The sequence below is a fragment of the Primulina tabacum genome, chromosome 18 (assembly GCF_025594145.1).
Source record: "Primulina tabacum isolate GXHZ01 chromosome 18, ASM2559414v2, whole genome shotgun sequence".
Lineage (NCBI taxonomy): Eukaryota > Viridiplantae > Streptophyta > Magnoliopsida > Lamiales > Gesneriaceae > Primulina > Primulina tabacum.
The window spans coordinates 32,738,576-32,750,569 of NC_134567.1; the positions used below are offsets into that span (position 1 = coordinate 32,738,576).

Here is an 11,994-nt window from a genome sequence, read left to right on the forward strand (position 1 = left end):
ATCCACGAGATCTTTCAATCTGCGGAAGCCAAGACCCCCCTCTTCCACGGGGAGGCAAGCCCGAGACCAACGAGCCCAATGCCATTTCTTCTCCAAGGGCCTAGACCCCCAAAGAAAGGCATTAAAGGCTCTCTCAAGTTTCTCCATGACAGCCAACGGAGGCTGAACAACCTGAAACAAATATATGGGCATCGAGAGGAGCACGCTACGAATGAGGGTCATGCGGCTCCCCGGAGAAAGAGTACGAATCTCCCAACCCTCCAGCCGCCTCCTAACAGACTGTAAGAGGGGCTCAAAATGAGAACACGTCCTATTTCCTCGAAATAAGGGAACTCCTAGGTACTTGATCGGCAGATGCCCCTCCGCAAAGCCAGTGATACGCAAAAGTCTAGAGCGAAGGCGCTCAGAGCATCGCGGAGGAAGAATCAGGGAACTCTTGACAGCATTCACCAGCTGTCCCGAACAGTTCTCATAGTGATGCAGAAAATCTAAAAGACGCTGCATCCCACGAGACCCACCATTGGCAAAAATAATGATATCATCAGCATAGGCCAGATGGGAAATCAAAAGATCACAACTAGAACGGTACCTGAAAGAAGGATGACGCAAGTAGAGTCTGTCAAGGCCACGCGAAAGATACTCCGCCCCTAAGATGAAGAGAAGGGGGGACAATGGGTCTCCCTGCCTGAGGCCCCTGGTAGAACCGAAGAACCCCGAAAGAGAACCATTGATATTAACGGAGAAATGACAATGAGAAATACAGGCCGAGACCAACGCCACAACCTGCTCAGAGAAACCAAAATGGCGCAAAACAGCAAAAAGGAAAGGCCATTGGACCCGATCATAGGCCTTAGCCATATCCAACTTCAAAATAACATTACCACCACGAGTGGAAAGAGTGAGACTATGAGTGAGCTCCTGAGCAAGGAGGATGTTATCAGAAATCATCCGTCCCGGAACAAAACCACTCTGATTCAAAGAAATGAGTCTCTCCGCCACAGCCCGCAAACGAGAGTACAACAACTTAGAAATGATTTTGTTCGTGACATTACACAGGCTGATCGGACGGAAATCCGACCAAGCCCGAGCACCCTCGACTTTAGGGATCAAAGTAATCGTGGTGGCAGTAAAGCTCTGGGGCAGGGGAGAGCCTCGGAAAAAATCCAAAACCGCATCCAACACATCCTGATGAACGATCTCCCAGCAATGCTGGAAAAACGCCGAAGAGAAGCCATCAGGGCCTGCCACACTGTCAGGAGAAATGGAGAAAACAGTCGCACGCACCTCCTCAAGGGAGGGGGTAACAGTAATCCCATAATTCTCCTCATCAGAAATCACCGAAGGAAACCCCGAAAAATCAGGACAATCAAGCACAAAGGGATCCCCAGTGAGTAAGTGCTGAAAAAATGAAGCACCCGACTGCTGAATCATCTCAGGAGACGTCAGGCAAACCCCATCATCCCATATGCGGAAAATCTTATTAGCCACACGCTTCTTCTTAACCATGTTATGAAAGAGTTTGGTGTTCCGCTCACCATCCTCTAGCCAGTTGCATGCAGCTTTTTGTTTCCAAAAATCCGCCTCCATGGCGGTGACACGGGCCAGATCCGCATTACGATCGGACAGGGCAGTCCAATTCGAATCAGAAGGATCGGCCTCACAGGCAAGCTCAGCGGAACGAACTGCACTCTCAGCCTCGGTGATTTTATCAAAGATGCTACCAAAAACATCTCGATTCCACCACTTGAGGTGATTCTTAAGACGCTTCAACTTAACAAAAAGACGCGACATACCAATCAGACTGCAAGGCAAATTCCAATTAAGCCTGACAGTCTGCAAAAAACCATGATGCCGAAGCCACATACGCTGGAAGCGAAACGAGCTCGGCCCACGGGCAAAAACCGGAGCGGTAACCAAAAGCGGACAGTGGTCAGAAACAGTACGGGGGAGATGTTCAACTCGAATGGAGCTGAAATGATCACCCCAATCAACAGAAACCATAACCCTGTCCAACCGCTTCCAAACGGTCTTATTCGTCCAAGTGAACGAAGACCCCTCAAAACCAGCATCAATCAAACCAGAATCCATAATGAAAGTGTTGAACTCCTCCATGGGTAGCAACCTACCACCACGGGTGCCCAAACACTCAGACGCATCACGAACAACATTGAAATCCCCACCAACCAGCCAAGGACCCAGAACAGGCTTGACGTGAAGCAGGGAAGACCAGAGGTCCCGACGCTCAATATAATCACATCTGGCATAAACAAAAGAACAAAAAACAGATGTGGGTAAAAAAGGGGCAGAAACCTTAATGTGAAGGAACTGAGCATGATCAAGGACACACTCAGCCTGCACATCAGCAGCAAAAAACACCCAAATGTGACCAGAAAGATTCGAAATGACTCGAGAAAAACCAAGACGACGAGTCATGAATCTCTGATCTAAATCGATCATCGGCTCCAAAACAGCCAAAACCTTAACCTGTTTCTCCTTCACAAAGGCATGCAGCCTCTGCTGGGACTCCGAACCCCGAAGTCCCCGGATATTCCAGATCATGCAATTCATAAAGGGTGGGCATCAGGATCACCCTGCCGCCTCTTGGACGAATCCTCAAGATCGTCCTGCTTCCTCTTCTTCACATCAGACATACCAATGTCCGGAACAGCAGACGCAGAGTGTCTATCGAACCCCGAATCAGGATCCTCCTCAGACACCTGTCTGGCAACCAACTCACAAACAGGGGGCCCCTGTCTAACAAACAATTCCTCCACCATGGAAGAAACCTCCGGAGAACCAGGGAGGGAAGGAATAGAATGGCTACTGTGATTTTCCAAGCACAGAACGGAATCACCAAACAACACAGCCACCCCATCTTTTGAAGATCCCAACTCATCCATACAATCCTCAAAAGGGATAGACTCATCCTCCTCCAGAACCTGACCATAAGACTGAGCAGGCACACCAACTGATCTCGAAGGGAGCACCTCAACAATGGGAGTACCCGAATGATCAAAACCAACACCCACAGGAGAACTCGGCGCCAAGGGCGCCTCTCCATGACAACCAACACCCTCATCCCCAAAAGGAAGAACATCATCAGGACTGTCACCAACTACCTTGGAATCACTACCTCGCTCCGCCTCCGCCTGCCAAGGCGAAAAGACATCAAAAGCGTTCGAGGTACCCACCGGGACAACATGCGCAGCAGGAGGTGCCCTCACATGAGGAACACGAGGCGCAGCCCGCCTCCGTCTCCTGCGCTTAGGGCCAACGAACTGATCAGGATTCTGGTCCTGAGGACCCTGAGCCACATTAGGTGCCACACCCTCCTGGTGTGTCATGCCCACAGTATCTACCTGAAGCGGGGGAACAGGACCAGCAGGTCTAGTCCGGACTGGGCGGGGATTCTTCCCATGCGAATAACACACACTGGTAGCATGTCCCAGCATCTTGCAATCAGTACAATATGCTGGAATCTTCTCATAAACTACCTCAATCTCCTGTAGGTGAGCCCCCCATGACACCCAGATGGACTGGACAGGGGGCTCCAAGACATTGATCTCAACACAAATGCGGGCAAAGGACCCCCGAGTGCCATCTGCTGTGTGATCATCAATTTTAATGGGATTGCCCAAAAGCTTAGCAAGAGCGCAAAGGCTCTTCTTGTCATAAAGATGGAGCGGTAACTCCAGAAGTCGGACCCAAACCGGGGCTAGAGGAGACTCCGCCTGGAAATTGAACTCCGGGGTCCACTTGGAGAGTCTGATACCCAGTGGACCAATAAACAGACTGCCCCTAGTCCAGAGACGGGCATAGTCCTCCTCACAAGAGAGAACAATCACCAGAAATCCCCGTGGCAAGAATTTCAAGGTATATGGTCGCGCAAACCCGAAATTGGCAAAAGCCGCAGAAATAGCATGATTGGGCACAATCGATCGGTTGCCAGAAATCTTACCGACCAAAGCAAACTTAAATGGTGCAGATAAAGATGAGATGACCTCATCCGAAAAGCGAATGCCCGGTTTACCGTCCCTAAAGGACGGTGCGGGCATCTCATCCATTGACCCAAGAACATCCTCGAAAATGTTCTTGGTCGTCCGAGAGGACGACGGGGCCAAAATATCACGAAATGACAGAGAAGGAGTAACAGGTGCAATCGTGCGAGTAGAGCCCACAAAATTACCTGTATTGACTGAGTTCAAACGCCGATTCCGCAGAGTTGACTGATGATGGTTGACCGTTGACTTTCCCGTTGACTTTCCGACCGATGAACCAGCAGTGAACGGTGACGCCCCAGGGAGCAAGGAACCGGACCCAAACACGGCAGAACCGGGCGGCAGAGAGGGGAAATCAACTGAAACAGTGGTCGAAAATTGAGGAAAAACCGGAATTTGGGGATTTCCGATCACCGGCGGTTTTTCCGAAATTGAAGGTGTTACACAATTGCCCATGACTAGACGATCAGACGCTGAAGAGGAATTGACAAAAGACGCAGGATTCGGGCTAGAAATCGACGATGAAATTGACGGAGAAGGTACGATTTCAGCCGGAATTTTAGATCTAAAATTCCCGGCGGGAATGAACGGCGTTCGGACCGATTCATGGATGGTTGGAATCGTCTGGACCATAGGATCATAGATCGGGGTCTGGATTGAACAAACATTGCCGGAGGTGGCCGGAATCTGGGAAAAACCAGTAGCCTCCTCGGTGAACAGTGCTACCGTAACTTCAACCGGAGATGGCACCTGAACGGCTGAGTTGTCTGGTCGCGCAGGTGTCGGAAAGTGACGAGAGAGTTGAGGCGAGTCTGCCTGAGTAGGTCCGGCACCGGAAGGAGCCGCGGTGGCCGGCGACGAAGAAGAGCACTGTAGCGGCGTAAATTCGATCTGCGATTTGGAGGTGCTACCGAACTCCGATTGAGCTGATTTTTTGATATGATGGTCGCCCAAGAGAGGCGGTTCCGATGGTAAAGTGAACCGGCCGTGAACCGGCGGCGGCGGCGGCGACGAGGGTAGGGTCATTGTAGGGCGATTTTTGGGGTGAATTTGGGGTTTTTTTTGGAAGAGAGCATTTTCGCTGGTTTGGTTTAGGGTTTAGGGTTTAGGGTTTAGGGTTTAGGGTTTAGGGTTTTTTTTTTTTTTTTTTTTTTTTTTTTTTAATAAAACACCGCCGAAAGCGGGGGGGTTAGGCGGACCCCTACCTGTATATATAAACACAAAAGAAATACAAGATAAGGCCTAAAGAGAGGGCAGGTATACCAAGACCTCTCTAAAAGCGAGTCTGACAACACATAAAACATAAAGACATAAAACCTAGGGTGGCAAATACACGTGCCAAAATCTAATCCCTAGAAAAAGCGCATAATAAAATGAACATATAAGAGCAGCGCTAAATACATCAAAACAAATCGAAACATGTCTAAACTGTAAAGATCCGACTCAGATGTAGGTGCAAAAGACAACCAATTGTACCCATCTCTGAGCCGTCTTTCGCTGTAAGTCCAACATGAAAATGGCGTCCTAGTCCGAGATCGGTCGCAATCCAGCTGAAGTAAGAGAAACTTCAAATCCCCAGAAGAAGGTGAAAACGTATGGAGCTCATAACGTCATAAATCCAAGCGTGACTGGGTTTAGGGTTTAGGGTTTAGGGTTTAGGGTTTAGGGTTTAGGGTTTTTTTTTTTTTTTTTTTTTTTTTTTTTTTTAATAAACACCGCCGGAAGCGGGGGGGTTAGGCAGACCCCTACCTGTATATATCATCAAACACAAAATACAAGATAAAACCCAAAGAGAGGAGGATAAAATCAACACCTCTCAAAAGGCTAGTCATACAAATAGAAAAACAGAAACCTAGGGTGGCAAATACACAAGCCAAAAACTAATCCCTAAGTAAAATGCATAATACAAATAAACACAAATGATCAGCGCTAAATATATGAAAACAAAGCGAAACATATCTAAACAGTAGTGATCCAGCTCAGAAGTAGGTGCAAAAGACCATCGATGGTACCCATCTCTGAGCCGTCTGTCGATGTAATGCCAATCTGAAAAGTACATCCTAATCCAAGAACGGGCAGCTATACACGATCTGGCCGTCAAAATAATATGCAGCTGGAAAGATACTGTGCAAAAATGGTCGAAACACAAAAGGAGGACCGTAATCCAGCTCAAGTCAGAAAATCTCAAAGACCCAAGGAGAGGGGGACAACTGACGGAGCTCATAAAATCAGAAATCCAAGCATGACTGTAACTCTGAAATAAGAGGCAACCAATAGTGAACGTCCAGAGCCACCAATGCACGGAGCAGAAGTAGAAACCATATAACTCCCGAGATGAATGAGGCTCCGGGCTAAAGAGACCACCGAAATATATCATCCAGAGCCACCATAACAATCGACAAGAGAGCATAAAAGTAAGAAAGCGGCGGTCAAGTAGAAGTCTGCAGTGAGCGCCAGCCGAATAACAGGAATGGTCCAAAGAAAAGCACCGACGGAGAAAGTGCTGGGACCCACCCAAATCCAAAGGAACAAAATATGAAGAGTGCAAGTGTCTGGGCCAACTTGCACCGCTCAAATGTGATATAAAAAACAAACTCCAAGCACAAAAGACCTGCAAGAAAAAATATACATATATATAGATAAAGAAAGAGAGCCAAAAGGAAGAAGGGGCTACAAATGGCTAAGAATATCTGGATCTGAGGTATGGAAGCCCTGAATGATCAGAACGGGCAAGGATGGATATGTGTCTGGGTAAGGAAGGACCTAACTCTAAGGTAAACTGCCTAAGGTCATGAGCCCTAGCCGCCAAAGCATCCGCCACCGAATTACCCTCCCTGTATATGTGCGAGATATGAACCATACGCCCCCTCAAGAGAACCAAAATCCTAGACATAATGTGATCCAACCCCCAACAACACTGACGAGATCGGAGGATCTGAATAGAAATCTGGGAATCAACCTCAATCCAAAGAGGGAAAAGAGAAAGATCAGAACAAAGGATAAGACCCCTCCAGACCGCCCAGAGTTCCGCCCGGATAGTAGACCCAGCTCCAATGAACTCAGGAGCTCACTCATAGTCTCACTCTTCCCACTCGTGGTGGTAATGTTATTTTGAAGTTGGATATGGCTAAGGCCTATGATCGGGTCCAATGGCCTTTCCTTTTTGCTGTTTTGCGCCATTTTGGTTTCTCTGAGCAGGTTGTGGCGTTGGTCTCGGCCTGTATTTCTCATTGTCATTTCTCCGTTAATATCAATGGTTCTCTTTCGGGGTTCTTCGGTTCTACCAGGGGCCTCAGGCAGGGAGACCCATTGTCCCCCCTTCTCTTCATCTTAGGGGCGGAGTATCTTTCGCGTGGCCTTGACAGACTCTACTTGCGTCATCCTTCTTTCAGGTACCGTTCTAGTTGTGATCTTTTGATTTCCCATCTGGCCTATGCTGATGATATCATTATTTTTGCCAATGGTGGGTCTCGTGGGATGCAGCGTCTTTTAGATTTTCTAGGGTTTAGGGTTTAGGGTTTAGGGTTTAGGGTTTTTTTTTTTTTTTTTTTTTTTTTTTTTTTTTTTTTTTTTTTTAATAAAACACCGCCGAAAGCGGGGGGGTTAGGCGGACCCCTACCTGTATATATAAACACAAAAGAAATACAAGATAAGGCCTAAAGAGAGGGCAGGTATACCAAGACCTCTCTAAAAGCGAGTCTGACAACACATAAAACATAAAGACATAAAACCTAAGGTGGCAAATACACGTGCCAAAATCTAATCCCTAGGAAAAGCGCATAATAAAATGAACATATAAGAGCAGCGCTAAATACATCAAAACAAATCGAAACATGTCTAAACTGTAAAGATCCGACTCAGATGTAGGTGCAAAAGACAACCAATTGTACCCATCTCTGAGCCGTCTGTCGCTGTAAGTCCAACATGAAAATGGCGTCCTAGTCCGAGATCGGTCGCAATCCAGCTGAAGTAAGAGAAACTTCAAATCCCCAGAAGAAGGTGAAAACGTATGGAGCTCATAACGTCATAAATCCAAGCGTGACTGGAACGTTGATATAAGAGGTAGCCAAGAGATAACATGGAGAGCCACCAATGCACGTAGCAAAAGCAGAGAACATATAAATCCCGACATGAATGGAGCTCTGGGCCAGAGAAACCACTGAGAGAGATCATCCAAAGCCACCATAAAACCCGGCAAGAGAACACAAAATATAGAAAGCGGCGGCCAAGGAGAAGCCTGCAGAGAGCGACCGCCAGAGAACAGGGTGGTCCAAATAAAAGCACCAATGGAGAAGGTGCGAGAGTCCACCCAGATCCAAAGAAACAAAGCACTCCAAAGAGACAGTACCTGCAAAGGAAAAAATACATATAGATATATATAAATATATATATATATATAGAAATAGATCCAAATAAAGGAAGGGGCTGCAAATAGCTAAGAACATCTGTATCTAAGGTAGGGAAGCCCGGAGATATCCGAGCGGGTCAGTATGGATATGTGTCTGGGTAGTGAAGGACCTAACTCTAAGGTATAAACCCTAATGGTATGAGCCCTCGCCGCCAACGCATCCGCCACCGAATTTCCCTCCCGAAAAATATGTGAAAAATGAACCGTCCGCCCCCTCAAAAGAAACAGAATCCGAGTGACTGTATGATGAAGGTCCCAATGACACCGACGAGAACGCAGGATCTGAAGAGAAATCTGAGAATCGGTCTCAACCCAAAGGGGAAAAAGACCGAGATCGGAACAGATAAGAAGGCCCCTCCAAACCGCCCAAAGCTCCGCCCGGACATTGGTCCCGACTCCGATAAACTCGCTGAAGGAGAGCACCACCCTGCCAGAAGAATCACGCACAACACCACCGACAGACGACTCCCCAGGATTGCCCCTCGAACTCCCATCAACATTCAGCTTAAAGCACCCAGGTGGTGGACAGAGCCACCGGACAATCGCTAACCTATGGGTCCGCTGAAAGGCAACAAAAATTCCCAGCGATCTCGCCGCCTCAAAGGCACCAAGCCAGTGCTTGGGCTTAACAATGAAAGCAGCATGGGCAAGACGCAGATAAGACAAAATCTGAGACTTCACAGTCTTCCCAGAAATACGCAACTGACGGTGCTTCGCATCATTACGAGCCATCCAGAGAAACCACAAAACAATGAAGGGCAGAAACTCCTTGACGTGGCCCCCAGGTGCCCAATGAAGATTTCTCTTCCAAGCGCTAAGGAACAACCTGAGATCCCCTGTGCAGGGGATCCGGACACGAAATATGGCCCCAAAGAAATGCCAGACATAACGGGCTATCGGGCCATCAATGAAGACATGTGTAAATGTCTCCGACATATCACAACACTGGCATCGAGAAGCCAACTCAAAGCCACGACGTTGGAGCATATCATCCAACGGGAGCCACTGATGCCAAAATCTCCAAAGAAAAAAAGACATCGTGGGCCTCAACCAACGGCCCCAACAAGGAGTCAAGATATCAGAAACAGGGTCTCTCAATCGGACAAGCTCCCAAGCAGACCTAATCGAAAAAGCACCGTCAGAACTGTGAATCCAAAGCGCCAAATCAGGCTCGCCAAAGGCAATCGGGGTCAAAGTAATCGCCTCAGCAACAGAAGGGGCCACCACAGCGCAAAGAAGATCGAAATCCCAAGCCCCCTCAGACAAAAAGTGAAAAACCCGAACAGCACGGCCCCCACGGACCTCACACTGGCTGGACAGAGCAGTATCCCCAAACCATATGTCATCCCAAAAGGACACGTCTCCAAGGCCAACGCGCCAGCGAATGCCGGGCTCGGCGCGAGGTCTGATCCGTAGGAGACGACGCCAGGTGGGGGATATTAAACCACGAGGGAGAACAGAGGCAGGAGCATCCATCTGGCAATACTTCCGTAAAAGGAATCTCGCCCAGAGAGAGGAGCCCTGCCGAAACCGGAACCACAACTTAATAGAAAAGCTATCCACCAGATCTTTCAATCTGCGGAAGCCAAGACCACCCTCCATCACTGGGAGACAGGCTCGAGACCACTTGGCCCAGTGCCATTTCTTCTCCAGTGTCCGCGACCCCCAGAGAAAAGCGTTGAAAACCAGCTCAAGCTTCTCCATGACAGCAAGCGGTGGCTGTACCACCTGAAACAGATAAATCGGCATGGAGAGGAGCACACTGCGGATAAGGGTTATGCGGCTACCCGGAGAGAGCGTCCGGATCTCCCAACCCTCTAACTTCCTACGAACAGATTGTAGGAGGTGCTCAAAAAGGGAACATACTCGGTTACCCCTAAACAAGGGGACTCCGAGGTACTTGAGGGGCAAATGACCCTCCGCAAACCTGGTGATGCGCAAAATCCGAGAGCGAAGTCGCTCAGAACACCTCGGAGGCAAGATAACAGAACTTTTGACAGCGTTCACCAGCTGACCCGAACAATTCTCATAATGATGCAGTAAACCCATAAGGCGCCGCAAACTACGAGACCCACCATTGGCGAAAATAATGACATCATCAGCATAAGCCAGATGGGAAATCAGGATATCACAACCAGAGCGGTACCTGAGCTCAGGATGCTGCAGGTAGAGGCGGTCAAGGCCGCGCGATAGGTACTCCGCCCCCAAAATGAAAAGCATGGGGGACAAGGGATCGCCCTGTCTGAGGCCTCTAGTGGAACCAAAGAACCCCGAGAGAGAGCCATTGATGTTCACGGAGAAATGACAATGAGATATGCAAGCCGAGACCATCTCCACAACCCGCTCCGAGAAACCAAAGTGTCTCAAAACCTCGAAGAGGAAAGGCCACTGGACCCTGTCATAGGCCTTGGCCATATCCAACTTCAGGATAACATTACCGCCACGAGTGGGGAGAGTGAGACTGTGAGTGAGCTCCTGGGCTAGGAGAATATTATCGGAGATCATCCGACCCGGAACGAAGCCACTCTGATTCGGTGAAATAAGTCTCTCCGCCACAACCCTCAGCCGAGAGTACAACAGCTTAGAGATGATCTTATTAGTGACATTGCACAGACTAATCGGACGGAAGTCCGACCAAGCATGAGCACCCGCGACTTTGGGGATCAGAGTGATTGTGGTGGCGGTAAAACCCTGGGGGAGGGGAGAACCCCTGAAAAAATCCAGGACAGCATCAAAAACATCCTGATGAACAATCTCCCAACAATGTTGAAAGAACGCCGAGGAGAAGCCATCAGGCCCAGCCACACTATCAGGATGTATGGAGAAGACGGTCGCACGAACCTCCTCCAAAGAAGGGGTCGCAACAATACCCTCATTCTCCACAGCAGAGATAACGGAGGGGAAGCCCGAAAAATCAGGACTCGCAAGCGCAGAGGGGTCACCAGTAAGCAAATGCTGGAAAAACGAGGCTCCCGACTGCTGAATCAACTCAGGAGACGTCAGGCATACCCCATTATCCCAGATGCGGAAAATCTTATTCGCCACCCTTTTCTTCTTCACCATGTTGTGAAAGAGTTTGGTGTTCCTCTCACCATCCTCTAACCAGTGGCAAGCAGCTTTCTGTCTCCAAAAATCCGCCTCCATGGCGGTGACACGGGCCAGATCCTCATTGCGATCAGACAGAGAAGTCCAATTCAACTCAGAAGGATCAGCCTCACAGACAACCTCAGCGGACCGAACAGCCCTCTCAGCCTCAATGATTTTATCGAACAGGTTCCCAAAAACATCCTGATTCCACCACTTGAGGTGATGTTTGAGGCGCTTAATCTTAGCAAAAAGGCGAGGCATACCACTCAAACTACAAGGCAGAAACCAATTAAGCCGAACAGTCTGCAAAAAACCATGATGCCGAAGCCACATACGCTGGAAGCGAAACGAGCTCGGCCCACGGGCAAAAACCGGAGCGGTGACCAAAAGCGGACAGTGGTCAGAGAAAGTACGGGGAAGATGTTCAACACGAATGGAGCTGAAATGATCACCCCAATCAACGGAGACCATAACCCTGTCCAATCGCTTCCAAATGGTCTT

General features: G+C 48.8%; 1 protein-coding gene across 1 annotated transcript; it reads right to left on the reverse strand.

The window, feature by feature from the left end:
- Positions 1-8,022: 8,022 nt before the first annotated feature.
- LOC142532528 (uncharacterized) lies at positions 8,023-11,550 on the reverse strand. Its single transcript, XM_075638804.1, has 2 exons — positions 8,536-11,550; positions 8,023-8,346 (listed from the first exon to the last, which is right to left on the reverse strand). The coding sequence occupies exons 1-2, from the start codon at positions 11,548-11,550 to the stop codon at positions 8,023-8,025; spliced, it is 3,339 nt and encodes a 1,112-aa protein (XP_075494919.1).
- Positions 11,551-11,994: the final 444 nt, after the last annotated feature.

Excerpts from the sequence above, each read along its gene's own strand:
- LOC142532528 (XM_075638804.1), bottom strand. The coding sequence starts at position 11,550 with ATGGAGGCGGATTTTTGGAGACAGAAAGCTGCTTGCCACTGGTTAGAG. Across the intron at positions 8,347-8,535 it reads CGAGGGCTCATACCATTAGG|GTACTGTCTCTTTGGAGTGC; the intron begins GTTTATACCTTA and ends TTTCCTTTGCAG.